Source organism: Dicentrarchus labrax, unplaced genomic scaffold, assembly GCF_905237075.1.
Source record: "Dicentrarchus labrax unplaced genomic scaffold, dlabrax2021, whole genome shotgun sequence".
Taxonomy (NCBI): domain Eukaryota; kingdom Metazoa; phylum Chordata; class Actinopteri; family Moronidae; genus Dicentrarchus; species Dicentrarchus labrax.
Genome location: NW_026136713.1, coordinates 11068856 through 11087632, shown reverse-complemented (window position 1 = coordinate 11087632; position 18777 = coordinate 11068856). Strand labels below are relative to the sequence as shown.

The 18777-nt window shown below is 42.0% G+C and overlaps 2 protein-coding genes across 6 annotated transcripts in view; both read right to left on the bottom strand.

The window, feature by feature from the left end:
* LOC127374008 (amyloid beta precursor protein binding family B member 2) overlaps positions 1-10173 on the bottom strand; it is a 40631-nt gene extending 30458 nt beyond the window's left edge. Inside the window, exons 1-6 of one of the 4 annotated variants that reach the window (XM_051418914.1) lie at positions 9837-10173; positions 4787-6066; positions 3881-4086; positions 3289-3432; positions 2694-2779; positions 2496-2556 (exon numbers count right to left, since the gene is read on the bottom strand). In XM_051418914.1, coding sequence (XP_051274874.1) covers positions 2496-2556; positions 2694-2779; positions 3289-3432; positions 3881-4086; positions 4787-6035 — 1746 coding nt within the window. In that variant the 5' untranslated portion in view covers positions 6036-6066; positions 9837-10173. Of the gene's footprint in view, positions 1-1684; positions 1875-2495; positions 2557-2693; positions 2780-3288; positions 3433-3880; positions 4090-4786; positions 6067-9439; positions 9781-9836 lie in introns of those variants that run through there. The other 3 variants (XM_051418912.1, XM_051418913.1, XM_051418915.1) reach the window with 3 other exon arrangements.
* Positions 10174-10481: 308 nt separating this feature from the next.
* Positions 10482-18049, bottom strand: dele1 (DAP3 binding cell death enhancer 1). Of its 2 annotated transcripts, none has more exons than XM_051418921.1 (12): positions 17854-18049; positions 16022-16139; positions 15472-15574; positions 14282-14426; positions 13853-14092; positions 13654-13736; positions 13450-13543; positions 13134-13276; positions 12852-13010; positions 11855-11947; positions 11475-11631; positions 10482-11331 (listed from the first exon to the last, which is right to left on the bottom strand). In XM_051418921.1, exons 1-12 carry the CDS (start codon positions 17882-17884, stop codon positions 11075-11077), a joined length of 1623 nt encoding a protein of 540 aa, XP_051274881.1. In that variant the 5' UTR covers positions 17885-18049; the 3' UTR covers positions 10482-11074. The 2 variants fall into 2 exon arrangements, with proteins under 2 accessions (XP_051274881.1, XP_051274882.1); XM_051418922.1 differs by having other exon boundaries at positions 10482-11328.
* Positions 18050-18777: the final 728 nt, after the last annotated feature.

Below are 18777 nucleotides of genomic sequence, written 5' to 3'. Positions count from 1 at the left end.
AAGCCAAAATTCAGCCAGATTATCAAAAACCACTTTGTAAGAAATAACACACTTATATAAATAGTAATCTACTTTTAAAGGCAACAATGTCACCTAAAATGTTGGAATAGTACTTCATCGCACAGGAAAACTGTGTGTGCACGATTAGGGCAAGTAAGTTAGGTCAAAGTTGAAACAAGACTGTCAGCTGTGATGGATGATGAACAAACAGTTTGGGTAATAATTTAACTTTATTCTCTCAAACAAAAGTTTGGCTAATCTGTTTGTTTAAAACCTGTCTGAGCCTCTGATAATTCATGGTTTTTGACCTGTTGAATTTCTTTACAGCAATGTCACCACTGTCCAGGCCTGGCCCCTGGGGGTCTTAAAGGGGGTTTGTCCCCGTCAGATTTGTGCCCCCTCTGTTTAAGCTTTATGAATCACTAGACAAATAGCAAAAAGACTATCGCTTAGTTGTTGTTTCAGAATGTTGGACAGTGTTGTCTGTTGTGCGTAGAGGACAGGGATGCGAAGGGACAGTTGACCAGTAAGAGAGAGCTGCAAGTCGCAAACTGCTGATTTTGACATCATGAGAATAATTCAAAAGATAAAAAATATTTAGCGCTCTGCTAGTGCTACATTCTTATGTGCTACAATAAATAAATGTATTATTCAATTTTGAAACAGTAGCCTTATGTTGCTGTTATTTAGCCTGTTCTGAGGCTATTGCAGGCTTAAATCAATTTATTTTATTTTATGGAAAATAATTCCCCCCTCACAATTTTTAACATCTCCTTCAGTGATTTCGTAATTAACTTGGTAAGTAGATTGTCACCATAACTGATAGAAACCATGACCAAATGTACAAAAAAAAGATCTGAGTTTAATTAAATTGAAATTTTCCTTTAATCCTCTTCAAATCAAGTCAGTCTTCACATAATTTAAATTCTGAATTAAACGCAACCCAAGTAGCCACATACTAACAAACAGTAAGTAACTCAAATAAAGTTCCTGTTCTTGCTCACAGAGGTACAGTACAGTATTCAGTGACAGCTACTGTACCATCGCAAGCCAGCCATCAGAGCAATAACTGAGAGAGGTTTGATTGGGGAAGACAACACATGAAATATGAAAGACTTGGTGTGTGTGTGTGTGAGTGAGTGTGTGTGTGTGTGTGTAGACTGCCCCAGGCCAGCAGCTATTCTATCCTCTATCCACTCTCCTCTCTTCCTTTAACCCTTTATCTTTCATTCTTTCTACCACAACAGGGAGCTCTTCTCCGCTGATGAAAACCTCAGGATACATTCCCTGTAACAGTGTCGAGCAAACATGCACACACAATCACACATCATCCCTCTCTCTGCCACTGACCATATTATTCTCTCTTGGTTACTTCCTCATTAAACTTTCACACATTCTGAGATCATATCTGAATTCCCACACTTATCCCCAGTGTTTCTGGGTTCCTCTGAGATCTCAAGCTTCTCTTGAATCTGAGAAGTCTTATTTTCTGTCCTTTGTGATTTAAGTTTGTTCTTTTTGGAAAAAGACAATAATAAAACTTAAATGATACTTTGGTTTTGGAATCTAAAATATCACCCCCTATTGTATCATCACTATTGTATGTTGGATTAATTAAATATGTCCTTTGCAACAATGGTAAAATTTGTTTACTATCAAAAAGGTCCAAAAATGTCAGACCGACCACTTCCATCCAGCTCCCCAGTTTTCATTTTTTGTTGTGGTTCCCGTCTTGTCTTTTTCCAGACCTAACCAGAGAGATTCTTCATTCCTCAGCTCCTTCATCTATCTGCTCCTACTTTCATTGTGATCATCCATCCACACGTCTGCTGCTGGTTGAGCCTTTCTATATGCTAACCGTTTGGCTTTAAACAAATTCAGCAGAGCTCAGTTCACAAAGTAACCACTGAGTGGCGCTGCAGCAAACAGAGAGAAAGACAGAGAGAGAGAAAGAGGACAGGATGCCAGTGAGCAGGTTCATTACATCATTGCAAACAAAGCCTGGTGATCTCCCCTTATCAACAAATACACAATTTCCTGAAAGGCTGATATGTCGTTTAACAAATAAGGTCAGACTAAATAACTGGAATATGTGCTCATCAAATGTTATAATCATGTATAGGTGGTATACTGAGTAGTATCTGAATAGTATTTGGGTTCATGGTTACTCAGCACACTGGCTTATAACTTTGTGGGAATATTTGAATCCTCAGTTATATATAATCTGAAGCTTTTGTCTGTAATTGTGACTTCGTCCTGACTGGTCACCACACATATTGTGTGTCCATGAACAAATGTCAAATATAAAGGTGCCTGTCTGCTGTATATAAATCTGCAAACTGTGACACCATACAGCCATTAGAATTATAATAAAAAAAATTAAAAAAAATATAAAAAAATATTTATAATTTATCCAGTAAAAGTCTTGGTAACACAGTTATTTCATACTCAAGCGTTAAGTATGTTGTTGTTACATGTTCTTGTTATGATCTTACCATTGCCTCTGGATCAGAGAAGGTATTGTTGAGGTCCACTGTCTCTAGCTGGGCTGGCGGGCTGCAGAGACACATCAGACATAAGGAATTGTCACAGTAAAGTAAAAAAACATCATGGCTCAGGCCTTGCTACACAAATCTATTGGAAAAACTATAAATTATACATATTTCTCTACTTTAGAGTATGTGTGTTGTTACTTGAGTTTAAGTGAAGCATAGCGGAGGGTGGCTCCTTCAAACGCCTTAAGACTGGGATCGGGGTAGACTGGATAGTCCTTTAGCTCCTGAAGCAAGACAGACATTCAGAAAGAGACATTAGCAGACACTGACACTGGCAGATTCTAAAATCTATTTTGCCAACTTATTTGATCTTTTTGCTTTGTAATAACTGAAGAGATTAACACTCATTTTAACTTCATATGAGAGATATTCATCTTTGTTGAATATGCACTTCAGGCTCACCTGAACAAAGATTCCTGTGTGCTCATTTCAATTTAATAAATGCAGCAGTGAAAGCAGACATATAATGATAATACCATCACGTTTTTAGGGAAAATGCAGACTAAAGCAAAATGTTACTCAGATGAGTCAAAGCTGTATTTTCTTGCTGATAACAATAAAGGAGTTTTTTCTTTAAATTTCAAAAGACACTTCCCATTCCCAACATTCCCATTCAGACAAAAATGAATCAATAAAACCATTTTAAAAATATCACAAAAACGTATATGAACTTCTACAGAGAGTGGCAGTTCCAACGAGTGAACACCCAAATAAATGTGACTCTGTGTCTCACCTTGGCTGCGCAGGTGGTGATGTTGAGATTTGGTCCAGAAGAGGTGACATCATTGGAGGGGGTGGAGGAGGAGGAGGAGGGGGAGGAGCCAGAGGGGGAGGGGACCGGCTCCACCGAGCTGTCAGATATCAGACTGCTGGGGCGCTGTGGGAGAGAGAGAGAGAGACGGATAAAGATAGAGAGACAAACAGACAATGGCGGGTACGTCATTGATCACCAACGACTCTCCAATAGACAAAGATTATATATTTGTCAGTTATAGTGTAAACCTTTGATATTGTGGAGGTTCCCTTACCACAGCTACACAGAAAACTGTTAAACCTGTGGTTAAACTTCTTTTTTAAAGTCATTACATTTAACAAATTTTTACAAAACAATCTTAACTCAAGGTCCACTTACTTTCAATCACTGAAACGTGGTTAAAACCAAGGACCTTGAGTTAAGACTGTTTTGTCCAACTACTATTCTCAAGATTATGATTGAACTTTATAAATAAATGTGTTTGCTAATTAGTTTATTATTAGGAGTTGTCAGTTGAAAAAATATAAATATGTTTGACCACAAGGTGTGTTTAGGCTGTGGGTCTTGTCACCTCGTTTTGTGGTTTCAGGGAGCCCTGTGATTCCTGTTGTGGGTCATTTTCAGTGTCTGGCTCAACGTCGGGAGAGGTGTGTTGGTTGCCAGAGGCAACAGGTCGGTGGTACTGTGTAGTGCCGGTGGGAACGTGCCAGAAATAGACCTCTGATGAGTCTGAGATCTCCCGCCAGCCTGGGGGCAGGTCCCCATCACCCCATACATCTGCTGATGGATGACAGCGATACACAAACACATATTGCATGTGAGTGTATCACACAAACATACATATGCATGCCTACACACAGGCGAGCTCTGCAAAAACACATACGATCATGACATATGCACATACACACACACATAGGGATGGACAGGATACATTTCAGAGATGGTCAGCCTGTCCCTACTTATTTGCGGTTGTCATAGCAACTCCGGGGCTCATCCCCTGTAGTAGGACCCAATGGGCATCTCTCCCTCCCTCTCTCTTCTGGTTTTCCTTTCCCTGTCTGCCTTCTTATATTTTCCTCCATACCCTCATATTCTCGGACTATTGCTTTGTGCCTTACATCCAAGGCAATCATCTCTTACTAAATCCAGCTCTGCTCTTTTCTCTTTCCTTTTTCCTTCCTCTTTCACACCCTGCTATCTGCAGTATCCTATCCTTCCGTCCATCCTAATGACTCTCTGCGCCATAAGGTGGCTCACAGGGGCCTTAAAGGTTCCAGCAGTATTGCCGGAGAGACTTGTTTGCTCAAGAAGAGGCTTTTGGTAAATTTCCAGATCAGATAGTCTGTAGGAGGTAGAGGGAGGGAGAGAGAAAGTGGGGGAGTGAAAGGAGGGTGTAACAGAGGCGAGATTAAAGGCTGACATAGAGGTGCTATTTTGTTTCAAAAGAAAGATCAGATGAAAAGACAAACACACAGACCTGTCTCCCGTGGAGTCTGAGGAGAGGGCGTCTCCTGAGACAGGGTGGTCCAGCTGGAGTCTTCATCCTCTGATGGAGTGTCAGGAGTCAGATCCATTCTTAAACCCACTTTAGGGAGCCCAGTCTCTGGTTCAGGATCTGGCAGGGCAGGGGGTGCCCGGCTTCTTGTAGGGGTGTTCCTCTCCGCAGCCCGGGCCTGTTTAGGAGAAGAAGGTGGGTACTGTTGCAGGAACTGATTCTCGTTGTTTGGGTGTAGCTCCACCTTGATCACCCGGGGCTGGGAGCTCCTAGGTGGTTTTGCAGGACTGCGTGGACTAGCCTGAACCGGAGCACAGAGCTCCTCTCGGACCTGGGCTGGAGCCTGGTTCTGGTTATCTGGGACCCACTCTGGGCTATTGGTGGAAGAGGAGGAGGAGCAGGAAAGAGGGGCTTCCACCACCACAGGAAGCAGGGGCTGTCTTGGTGTTGGTGTAGGGTCATCTTCCTCTTCCTCCTCCTCCACCACTGGCTCCACTTCCTCCTTCTCTTCCTGGCAGCTTTGCTTGCTACTGGGCTTCTCCTCCTTCTGGCTCTCCCTCTCTTTGACAGGGCTGGCCTGCTCCTTCTCTGGGGAAGGCTGCTGCTTCTTCTCCTCCTTGTCCTCTTTGTTTACCCAACTGAGGTCCAGATCCCAGCCCTTCTCATGGTACTCCAAGAAGCTCTTGGTCCTTCTACGGAATGGGGGCAGCTGTGAGTTGTCTTTTCCAGACTCTAGCCAGTCAGAACTGGGGTTATTGATCAGATCATTGTGAACTTTACCCTCTGTATTGGCCCTGCTCAGCTCCAGCTGCTGACTCTCAGCTCGTCTCTGCATGTTAGCACCATTCTTGGCTAGTTTGGGGTTGGTGGTATTAAACAGCGAAGAGGAGGAAGAGGAGGAGTAGAGGGCAGAACTGGAGGAGGACTTTGTGGGGAGACCCCTCCCTCTGGTTACAGGTTGGTTTTTAGAAGACAAAGCCAAGTTGTCACTTATGCCCATGGCGCTCCGCACACTGGTCATTGCGTACCTCTGACGGCTCTTTGGCAAGGTGGCCGAACTTCCGGTTTCCATGGACTCCTTGATGATGTCTCGTCCAAGCAGCTGGTTGTATGATGAGCGAAGGCTGAGGGAAGTGGGAGGGGTTGAAGAGGGGGCACTGCGATTGGCCAGACCCACATTAGAGGGGGAGGACCCAGAGCGGGAGAGAGGGGGGGTTTGTACTGACATCATGGCTGACAGGAAATACACTGCCGTGGTAGAGCTGATGAGAGAGGACACACACTGTCAGAAGTCATGTATGCATAATTTAATGTGCTACACAATATAGGCCAATATCGATACCGATATCCTTCTTCTTTTACATCAACATTACATTTTTAGATCCCTTAAGATTAATTTATGGTTAATGAAAGGGGTTAACAAAATAGATACCTTTGGCGTACGTTTTTATTTATAGTTAAGCATCAGATTTCACTTAGTAGGAAACCAACGCAGGTCCAGATGGATGTATATGTGATCCAGCCGCATTGTGCAATAATTATATTCCCAACAATAACAGTGTTTACATTGTGTAATTAATTCTGTGATGCAGAGCAACAGTGGGCTGCAGTGTACTTAGAGAACTGGAAGGTAACTTTTGTTTCACCGTATATATTACTGAATAGGAGACTACTGCTGATGTTCCTTCATTGACCATGGTGAGCTTGGGGATTGCAGTGAGCAGAAGGTTTGCAGTGGAGCACTACTGTGTAGCTATGGCAGCCATGTAGGTAAGGCCCATAAATCAACATAAATATGTATCTTATAACGTTTTTGGTAGGATTATTTATTATCTATTGGCAGTCATATATGTACAACAGATACTGATGCAGTATATTTGTGATGAGCTAATATCTGTCTGTCAATTTATCAGCCTGGCTCCACTTAATCTGTGACACTTCAATGCCTTCAATCAAATTAATTTTAATTAATTGAGTTTCACTGACATGATATGTAGATCTGAAAATAAATGTAAATGTAAATAGATTTAGACTGAATGAAATACATAGTAGGAGTAAATATGAAGAGAGTGAGATTCGTAATGATTTTTCTGGAACATAAAACCTACAAAGCTTTCTGAATACAATTTTAAAAGGACCCCACAGAGTTCTTCTACCTCACGTGTCAAGTTCAGAGCCGTAATGTTAAGAATATGCTCAGGAACATTTTTCAAACATAGATTTTTGAAAAGATAGAGAAGGAAGTGTTCCTCACTTCCTACTTTTTCTGGGTCAGTGAGAGTACAATAACACTCATTCTTCTTGTACTTCCAAGCGTCTTTTATGCCTAAATCTGTATGGCTGGTTAATGGTTGGTCACTGGGTCAGTATATTTTTAAAAAGCTTTGTTTCTCTGGCCTGTTTGCTTATATGCTGTACTAAACTATTAAGACTACAAAAAATATAATATACTGTTGTTTGTATCTCTCCATGTGTCTCTGACATCATCACGGAGGGGTGACGTCATCAAGCTGAGACTCACTCATTTGCATTTCTCTGATCTTACAACCGAACGTGAAGCTGATAAAATTCTCTTTGCTCTCTCTGGTTGCGGCTCGGCCAGTCTCGGGGGGCACTTACTGATACACAATATGGTGCACTCTTTTCCAGCCTCGTGCCCTTTTTGACACACAAAGTGTCACTGTTGAAGAGTTGAAAACAACACTGCATCAGAGTGATGGAGCTGGATTGCATTTGCATGATACTGGGAGTGAGTCAGACCCTCGATTTATTCATCCAGGACTGACATTCAAAGCTGGGGCTGAGCAGTAAGCCAGTCTGTGGGGAGGAGAAGTGGCAGCCAGCGCCTGATAACTAGCTAGCCATGTCTCTTTTATCTCTGGGTGGATCATCCCTGCGATGCTGAATACAGACAGATGGATAGCAACAAAGACAGTGGCAGAGAATCATTATGATCTTAAGACATGGCGCATGTATGGGTTGCATCACTGTCACTTCTGTTTTTGGATTACTTAATTTGACTGCAACCCTGTGGAAAGCTGCTAAGAGGCCGAACGCAGGTAGAAAAACATGTCCAGGCACGCAAGCATAATGTATAAACATCCTGTCGTCCAATCATAAACACACATACACCTGAAACAATGCTGCAGTCATCATCGGCGCCTTTTCTCAGAAACATGGAAAATACAAACGCAGCAGATTTTAAAGCACGACAAGATCTTGGGAAAACACATAGGCAGGATTTTGGAAGCAGCAGAATCCCTGAGCAGTGCACTTTGTTCATGCGGGGCCCCGATCGGCTCCCCTCTCCCGGGGTGGCTGTGTTGTTGTCCCTCTGTCACTGAGCCAGACAACCACAACAACCTGTTTGTGCTGAATCTGCGCTCATGCTCCAGGCCTGTGACTCAGACACACAGTCAACAGGTACAAACTACCTGCACTGAAGCGTGCGGCCTCATCTGAATACCAGCTTATACTGTCACATAAATACCCCCCTCCCCCCCTTAACTGATGGACTATATCGTCATCTGTCAGCTCAAATTAATTTCATAAATGTTGGGGCTTATAAAAAACCGTTCAAAATAAGATGATGTCAACCCCAAGCTAAAAGCCTCAAAAGCTGGAGATACAAGCTTTCCACCAGGCTAGCTACAAATTGTGCCACGAGCCACTGAAGCTGAAAATCACAGCAAATATGTTGCATGACTCAGAGGACGAATTACACATCCTGACACAACCCCCCTAAATCTGACAAGGAGTAATAAACAAACAGCATTTCAACTCCCCATTGTCCCTTTCTTCTATTCTTTTTTTTCCAATAACGTCTGAGTTGCAGACAAACTGGATCAGAAGATAGCAGCCTTCACTTTCCTCCTCCCTCCCTCCCCCCCCAGCAGACAATGCAGCCAGATCTCCATTAGTTAAACAAAGTGGGGCGAGGAGAGGACGCAAGGGGAGCGGGGAGGAAGGGGGAAAAAAAGAACGGTTATCAGAGGGAGAAAGCGAGGAGAATGACACAGCAGTTTGCAGGACAGTGGGGGCACAGTCAACACACAGAGGTACTTAAACTCCTCAATAAATGTGTTGTGCTCTCTAACAGCAGAGGTCATTCACGATGAAATGCACGAGATTTTAGCAGCTGGTCACAGGACAGAATACAACCATACTAATAAAACAATCATGTCTCATTGAACTGATCTTTTTCTGCTTTATTGTTCCTGTTGCTGCTCTTCCTCCTGTTGTTTGCATCACAGTAAAATGTATACATGACAGAAAACAAGCAGATATTATACAAGTCAGGTCGTCTCCTGCACATTTACTTGCATGATAAAAAAGAAAACAAAGGATGAATAAAAATAAAAGTTGTTGACAGACAAAATAAAATGTTCCCTCTCTATTTTTGGAGCGAGGTGTTAAAACAGGATCCTTATCTGCTCTAGTTGTTTATACTGTCTGCTCACCTTGTAGAGGCTACAGATTTACAGACAAGACTATTTCACCTGAAGGTCACCCTAAATGAAAGATCACATTCTCATCACCTCACGTCAATAATATGCTTTGGAGATTCCTCATCATCATATCGTTTCTTGACAGAGATCTCGGCCTGTCAGAGGAAAGCATCCTGTATCAACTTACTCCCTGTGATGGCAGGCCTCTCTCCTCAACTCTCAACTGCACCCACTGCCTCACGAATGAAATGCAACAGATGAGAAAGCGCGAGCTGGGGAGAAAATGAACTTGAAAAAGTCGATGATGTCATGGGTGGAGTAATCTAGCCCCCCTCCATAAACTCCCTCTCTGGTGTATCAGAAGCAGCGTTAGATCAGCTTTAAATCCACCATATCGCAGAGGATGTATAGGTGGAGTTGCCAATATTGCGGAAGCAAAAGCTGTCGATACGTGAAACGCAGTAAATCTTCAGCATCCCTCTCCTCCTCTCTCTCCAGCCCCATCACCACCAGCACCACCACCACCGTCGCCGCACTGGGAGGGGAGCACATCCCATCGAGAGCATCTATTTACATCCACTCACCGCTCTTACGGTCAGCCTCCGGGCTTCTGCGCCTCCGCTCCCACGACGACACACACACAGTAGTGAGCAGGGCCGAGGTCGACAGACGCTTTTAAGTGCCAGTCCGCCCCGTAGCTGCAGCCGGCCGCCCGTATTGGATCACATCACATCATCTGCCCTCCCAGCCCGACTAGGTGCTCGCTGGCGGCCAAAGCTGCGCTTTCTCTCTGCGCCAGAGGATCCCGGAGCGGCGCGGCGCTGTGGAGCTCTCTCACCCGGCCGGCCAATCAGAGCCGCGGACGCAGGACGCTCGGCGCACAGAGGAGACGCAACCATAATAAATCCACCGGTGTTATTTTGCTACTCAGGTAATGAAATCACACATCATCGGAGTCTTACGTCATTCGGTAGTCTGAGAAAATATATGAATGGTTTATAGTGCTGCACATGATCAGATCTGCCCCTCAAACACACCCTGAAATCGGATTGACTTAAAGTGCTCCTTAAACTTACCATCTGTAAAGTTATTTCCATAGAGATAACAGTTAACTATACTTCACTATTGCTGAATTAAAAGCATTGTGAATACAGATTACAATGATCTTTGCTCCATGAAATACTGTTTTTGCTCATCACTGAATAACAAAGTAACCACACAGCCTCCAATAGGCTTTTAGGATTATTTCTTTATTTTACTTGTGCGCATAACAGTAGAACATCCTCCTCACAGTGCATCATAATTCACTTTGGCTTAGTTATGCTGGACTATAAAAAAAATGTAGTGATTTCCCTTTTTGTCTCTTACAAGAATAGACAACAATGGACCATTTCACTGATTTAGCAACCAGTATTATTGAAGGTTAAAATATGACACTAATGTAAAGCACAGAGAGTAATTTATCCCTCATTAGTAGAGAGAGAAACAAGTCACCGCTTGATATTTTCACCCCTCCCAAAGGCACGAGATCACATTTTCTTAACCACAGGAGAACTTATTTCACTGAACACTGTACTGTATAGAAACAAATAATTAAAAAAAAGCCTCCATCTCATTCTACACATAATATTGTAAGACTTTGTATCCAACCACTCTTTCAGACTTATAAAAAAAACCCCACTTATTTTTATGTATAAAAACTATTCACTCTAACTCAGACTTCACAATTATGTACACACCTAAAACACGCTGGCCTTTCTCCTCTGGGGAAAATACATTCACATGAAACACATTATTCAGTTTGGCCTGTGCCAAAGGTCAACTATCCTATCCCTACAGTCCACTGGCAGGTTCCTCCCTCAGCACTTTGGGGATGGAGGTGAAGATGCGCGGCAGACAGCGTGGGGGGGGCACACAGGTTCCCGGTGCTCCAGGAGTGAGGCAGGAGGGGAAGGGCCACGGCGTGACCGGTGGAGGGAGCCATGCAACTGGCCAGAGAGGAGAGCGGCTGCTGGAGCCAATGATCGGCTACAGAGAAACATGGAGCTGAACGGATGGAGCGCAGCACTGCTTCTTCTGCTGAAGAGGAAGGGGAGACAGGAGAAATTGCTCATTCTCACAGATATTAGCACTTTTGTCTTGGCTCATTAAATGCTCATCACATGCAGTGCCATCACTCACAAATGCACAAAATCTAATGACTAATATCAGTGTGTGCTTACCCTTAAGCATGTCATTAGGAGGCGTCAGTAAGCTCTTAGCCTGCTTGTTGCCAGCTCGAGCGGCTCGTTTGTAGTATTCAATTGCTGTCCTCAGATTCTGCTGCACACCAAAGCCGCTCTCAAAACACTGACCCAGCAACAGCAGAGCAGTGTCGTCCTGCACACGTGAGAAAAAATAAATGTGATTTTGGCCTTTTCAACTTCAAGAACAATATTCTGTAATGTACAAGAACTTGGTTTTGTGGCATTTGTGCACAGACAGGCAGGGACGGGGGGGTACTCTGTTTTCTAATGCAGAATGATAGATTGTACAGTGGGAGGTGAAATCTGAGAAATAAAGCCATAAATAAAACTCTAGAAGCATCTAGAAGGGCACTTACTCCGCTCTCTGCTGCCATCTTCAGGTACTGGACAGACTTGCTCCCGTCTCTCACTAGCTCCTGAGAGTAGACCGAGGCCAGGCAGACCTGAGCCTGCAGAGGGAGAGAAACATAGAGTTGGTTCACTTCTGTAAGAATACACCAGTACCAAGTGACACACACACACACACACACACACACACACACACACACACACGGCAAATAGTGAGAAACAGAGCTGAGGAGATAACTCCATTAATCAATTAGTCGATTGACAGAAAAATAATCGGTACATACTGTCAGTTGGTTTTTAAGCAAAAATGTCAAAGATTCACTAATAAGGTCTTTCTCTTATACGATATATAATTGAATAACTGGAGGTTTTGTACCGTTTGTTGGACTAAACAAAACATTTTAAGTTGTCACCTTGGGCTTTAGGAAATTGTGATCTTATCTTATCTGACGTTTTATAGGGCAACCAATGAATTTTTTAATCAAAAAAATGATCTGCAGAGTAATTGATAATGAAAATAATCATTAGAAAGTCCTGGGGACTGTAGTGTTTATTATCTACCATCATGAATAAGAGACATATTTCCAGGAGCAGTTTTCACTTGCTCTTTTGAACAAGTTATGTATAACAGTCCTTTTCACAGTAGACATTTTCACTTGTCAAAATGCATAGGTGTTACTGATAACATTAACAACAGTGACAGCATGAACAATACCAGGACTCTGAAATTGAAGCAGCTAAATGGAATTCAGCCATCATAGATTTAATTATTTACACCTTTGTTTTTCCTACTTTGACATGTCAAAATGCCTCCTGTGAAGTATGTAGACAAGTTCTTAAATGAGCAGTGATATTATAGTGTAATATCTCATAATAAAGATAATGTGATAAAACACTGTTGGAAATGTATTACTATAAGTATTGTTAAACAGAAGTTGAATGTATTTGCACTACAGTTGCTAAAGATATTCTATGCAAGAACTAAGATTATGTCATGATTTCTACCTCCGTGAGTCCAGCTGCAGCAGCCTGTTCCAGTAAGCTGATGGCTGCGTTCAGCTCCTCTAAACTCTGGTGCCCCCTGCTGGTCATGAGCAACTTTGCATAGCGGTACTGAGCCTGTCTGTGACCCCCAGCTGCTGCCTGCCAGTAGTAATACAGAGCCTTGAAAAGAAAACACACGAGAATCATCTTAAGACTGATTCCTTTCGTTGTAGAAGAGTAAGTACGATGATCTTCAGAATGATGAAGCACTCAGAAACTAAACTGTGCTGCCTGGAGTCTCACCTTCTCTTTGTCCTTGCTAACTCCTCTGCCTTTCTCGTAGCACACACCCAAGTTAAACTGGGCTTTGCTGTAACCCTGCCGAGCTGCAGCAACAAAACATATAAAAGCTTCCTCGTAGTTCTCACTCTTGGCACTTTCTAGACCTGCCATAAACAGAGAGATGAAGATATTAGCTAGGAGTAGAGGAAAAAAATGATTAGGGTTAATTTAGCTAAAATACTTTGTTAAAGAGAGAACATATGACATTTGGTTTGTGTAAAATGGATTGTCTTGAGTATAAATCAATGTGTGATAATGATTTGGTGTGTGACTTTACCAATGATGTTTAGGATAACAGGAACACTGGTGTCTCCCACATGTCTGAGGTTCAGTGCTGCTTCTGCCAGCCTCTCCTCACCCGACAACATGTCCTGAAAATGAAGAGGAGGATAAAAAAAGTCAGTCAGTCCTTTGTAAAGATAAAGAAAAACATGCTGCTTTCTTAAAAATAAACTTGACATAAAGTAAAGGAGTCTCCCACCTTGTCATTAGCATCTGTTGTCTTTGTGTTGTCTTGGCTGGCATCATTCTGCAGAGGACAGGATACTGACAGAAGTGATTCCTCTGTGAGTCAGGAAGGAAAAGATCTTAGTTTCCTGCCCCTAAATTACTTGGTTAATACAATTTTAATTTTAAAATGCTGTTTTTGACAACTATGAATAGCACAGTACAGTACAAACCGGGTATAGATGAATCCTGGTGCAGGAGTGCCCTCTGTAGGTCAGAGATGGAGCAGTCAGAAGTCAGACGGTGCTGCTCACTACTGCTGTGAAGACTAGTGTCACCTGCACTGCTGCTGCTGCTGCTGCTGCTGCTGCTGCTGCTTCTCTGAGACAGGGACTGATCTTGGTTTTGACTCTCTGGCACCCCCTGCAGACACAACACACTCCTTCCTCTGGGCAGGACATCACGTTTGGACACTGGAGATCACAGACAGTGAACAACAGAACAAAGTCAGGATTCTGATCACCGGAGGTCGAAAGGAAAAAGGGGTGAGATGGTCTGCTGTGTAGAAATATCTTTGTAATGGGTTTCATCAGCTGATATAATAATGGTGAACCATCAGTGGGACTAATGGGTTTAGTTACAATAATCTGATAAGGACTCACAGATATCCAGCAGGATGCGGTAGCCACATTTGTGTAGGGTGGAGGGTGCTGTCCGGGCTCCAGGGATCGGACTCGGCTCGGACCCTGAAGAGAGCTGGGAATGGATCCTCTTACAGAACTGCATGAACAGAACTGCTGCAGCACCCTGTGGAGAACAAGCAATATATTTTAGGTGTTCTACAAATTATATGAGAAAATGACAATTATCATGCAAATCATATTTTATTATATTAAAGTCCAGGTGAAATGAACCCTTTAATATTGTATCCTCAGTTATATTGTACCCCTATTTAACAGTGTATGCCAAATACAACAATTTCTTTGTATTCTTAGATCAACACTCAATCATTTGCAACCACCACCACATTGAGGTAATGCCCAATTTCCACCAAGTGCAACGCTTGTTAGAAAATAGTATTTTCCATGAAGACACACGGAGGTGGCCCCCTTTGGAAATTCTCTATGCAGGGTAACCCCTCTATGAATAGATATGAAGCTCTTAAGGTAATCAGATGACACATTTACAACTGTAGTAACTTAGTTGCAGCAACATCTGAGTAACACCGGTTAAGATGAAAACCTTCAGACTGTTGCTCACCTCTGTTGTGTACTTTAAAAGCAGTTATCAAGTGAGACCACTAAGTGGTGCTAAAGGAATGAATTTGCTAGTTCAAGATTGACAGTATGTGTGGAGAAGGAGTGTATGTGAGATACTGTGAACCACATCATGTTGTGAGTGCCCTCTCACATTGTGGCAAAAGTATACTAAATATTTAGAAAGTATTTAGTTTTGAGAGTCAAGTGTATGATTGCGTTAAATACACAGCACTTGGAGTATTACATAGAGAAGTGAGGGGGAGAACAGCAGCACAGCTTTGTGTGCAGCAAAGATGATTTTTGGTGGACTGGTTGTTCTAGTGGCTGTTCTTTTTGTCATGAGAGCTGAAGTTGGTTATTCTGATCACAATTTAATCTACATCTATTTAATACTAGTCAGCTGTCAAAAAGAACATGAAAGACAGGCCATCATGCAATATTTGTCCCATCAGTCCAGAGACTGTTTAAACCCTCAGTGAGCAGCTGCGTGACTTCTTTCTTTAAAGAAAAACTGACATTCAGAAGTCATATTGCACATACTAGTAATTGTATCAGGTATTTTACATTTGAAAAGGAAACAAAAAAACCCATACCCATCCCACTGCATCCAGAGCTGTGTAACGTGGAAGCTCAGCATAGCCAAACTGAAAGGTCCTCCGTTTCTTCCTCCTCTCTCCATCCTCCTCCTTCTGAGAGCTGACAGAAAAACGGCACAAATAAAATATAAGAATTACATGTCTGTTTCTACTTCCAGTGTATTATATTTGGGCATCACAGAGACACTCTGTTTAAGACGGATGGCTTTGTTCCCTCAGCTAACCCTGTCCATGCTTACAGCAGATGCTGCTGGGTGATGCAACCAGCTGAAACGGAGGCAGCCAGTGGGCTTCCAGCAAAGAATGGGTTCAAGGAAGGGGTAAAGGAACAAGAAAGGATAGAGATGACAGCAGTCTCTGAGGTTTGACCTTGATTCAAAGGTTCTCTTTTCATCAGCTAATAGTATGGCCAGTTGTTTGAGGGCAAAGAAGTCATGAGATCAAAGTGAGACGCTCAAAATGTTCCTTTCTATTTCTTTCTAGGATTTTGTATACCAGACTCAGTGTGAACAGTGGAAAAGAAAGCTGTTGGAGGTGTGGACAGTACCTGATGTCAGAGGTGTGTCGAGAGGTAGAGAGGACGGTCGAGCTGTTGATGACCTCGTCCTCCACATGGTGGTTCTGTGGCAGTCGCAGAGGGCTGTTGCCATAGCATCGATGCAGAACTGAGAGGTGGTGGGAAGACAAAAACAGCAGAAATTACACATTAATGTCCACTGTGAGGATGCCAGAGAGGGAGGCTCCTCAGAAAAGAGACTAGGATCTGAGAGTTATTTAGTCACATTTGTAGTTTGTATGCAATTGCTGATTTCCAAAAGGGATTTTCTCAGGAGAACTGCTTCATTGAAACCCAAGTAAACATTCACTCACTAGTTGTTTATTACTGGAAACTTTACTCTCCTTCTATGCTGATTTGTATGATTGACTGGAGATAAATTTCACATTTGCACATGTAGTGACCTGCTGCACTCTGACAAAGACACTCTGTTGATAATACATTAGTACTAATTGGAATTAATTCACTGGAAGTGAACACTGTCTCACTTTTGCCCGTAATAAGAACCAAACCACAACGTCCTATTCAGGAACCTTTCTATGAATTAACCACTAATCAGTTCATTTCTATGAAATTATAGTTAACTCCGGGACATAAAAAAATAAAGTGGTAGCAGGCCGGATTCAGCTGCACTTCTGCAGTATCAAAGTCCTAAAATATATTCCTATTAAGAGTAAGGAATAGGCTATTTTTTTCATCATGCAAATGAGTCTTACAAAGGAGGCAAGAACCAAAATAATGTGATCTGAATGGTTAACTTGTTTATACACTGACTAGCATGACAATAAATTAAGTTTGCAGTGCAATACTAATGTTACATAGGTTTTCAACTATATGTGTGCACAGACACATATACAGCTCAGTAAAACACAAATATAACTGAAAATTAGTAATAAATAATAAGTTAATACATGGCATGCCAATTAAAAAGTAATAAAATGCATAAATCCTGACATTGGTATAATAATTAAGGTGAAGATTAAAATTAAAGCTGCAGTAGGTAATTTGTATAAAAATAACTTTTCTGTCATCAAACACTTGCATACAGACACATATAAAGTGTATCTATTTAAATTCAGTGTGCAGGAATCTATGTGTATGTAAATGCTTCTCTTTTTTTTTCTTCCCTCCTAGCACTCATAATGGCATTTGCAAGAATCCACCAGGCCTCAATAAAAAACAAAAACAATCAGAGCTGTGCAAATTAGGAGAACTACAACGAGCCAGAGGAACCTGATTCTGTCTGTCTGTGTACTACAATCAGGATAGAGTCAAAGTTTCAGCAAATATTTTTTATAAAACCTTTTGCAGCTTTAAGTAAAAACAAAAAGACAAAGAGATGCATTTAACACAATGTCTGCACACTGAATTTAAATATACACGGTCTGTGTGTCTATGTGTGTCTGTTTCATGCAAGTGTGCACACTGGACACTGTAAGGTAGGTTGTGTTTGTGTGTAAAACAGTTCAGTCAGTCATACATACATACACACACACACACACACAGACACAGACACACACACACACACAGACTCTGCAGACCGGTTGTGACAGGTGGTCGCTCAGTAACAGGAGCCGACATCGACCAAAATAAACCACCAGAGTAGTAACTGTAAATAGAAAGTAACTGACTTTTCCTTTATTTTTTTTAATTTTTTTTTACATGAACTGACTTTCACTAGCACTGTTAGCCAACCTCTGTGGACAGCTAAAGTTGCGCTAATCACAATAAAAAGCGTGTTTTTCTTGGTAAAACTTGGTAATAATTAACCTACGTAAAGAAACAACATGGCACTGGGTTAACAAGGGGAGGATTTCTCTCACCTCGTCCAACGAAACCTTTAACTCGCCACATGGTTCGTCCTTTACAGCAGCTTTAAGTGAAGAAACCCATGTTTAGATTCATCGGTGGGGGGTCGTCCGCCCCCCATGAGAACCGACTGCCACAGATTCACTATTTACAGCAGCAGTAAATAAAGGCTGTCACGAGATGTGTCGGAAGCGTGCAACCCGGAAGTGTCTCAGGTGACGCAACTGAGTGTGAGAAGGTGGTTTAGAGCGTCACAGCACCACCGCGTGGTTTGGTGGGGAATGGCAGCCCGAGAGTGGCCAATGCCTAAAATATGACTTATATAATATAAGAGAAAAAATACTGCTATAAAATGTACCCCGAATTTGAATCAAAAGGCAGAAACTTCGCTTTTTACTGCGAGAAATCCCTCAAAAATGCAACAAAATCCATCTCTGACTTGAGAACAACTAGTGGAAACAAAGTTTAGAATAGAAGATAGTTATCTTTTGTTGTTGTTGCTTCTTTGTTTAAGTTATCGCAATAACATCAATGCTTATTGTTTTTATTTGTTTATTTAATGATTATTTCTTTCATACAAAATCACACCCACACAAATATAAGCATACACACAACAAGTTTTGAAAATTGTTTTTATGAAATATATTTATTCTGCTTCATTGATTCTTGATGCTCTCTGCTGCAGCATTGATGTTGTGCTGTTCATTCCAATAAAGCAATTTTGAAGTGTGTGTGTGTGAGAAAGAGAGAGGGAGAGAGAAAGAGAGAGAGAATGTGTGGGGTGTGGAGTTGTACTCTAAGTGAAGTTTCAGTAATTTCACTTCTATAACCAGGTTTTCATCAAATATTTAATAAAAAATAATAATAACAACAATAACAATAACGCCCTGAATATATTTCTGAAACACTGAACAGGAAAATGAAAAAAAAAAAATGAT

Bases quoted from the DNA above. Each gene is read 5' to 3' on its own strand.
- dele1 (XM_051418921.1), bottom strand. From the start codon at position 17,884: ATGTGGCGAGTTAAAGGTTTCGTTGGACGAG. The intron at 13,544-13,653 runs GTGGGAGACTCC...CTTCATTTTCAG, and splicing joins CAACAGATGCTAATGACAAG to GACATGTTGTCGGGTGAGGA. The intron at 11,948-12,851 runs GTAGAAATCATG...CTCCCTCTGCAG, and splicing joins CTGCAGCTGGACTCACGGAG to GCTCAGGTCTGCCTGGCCTC.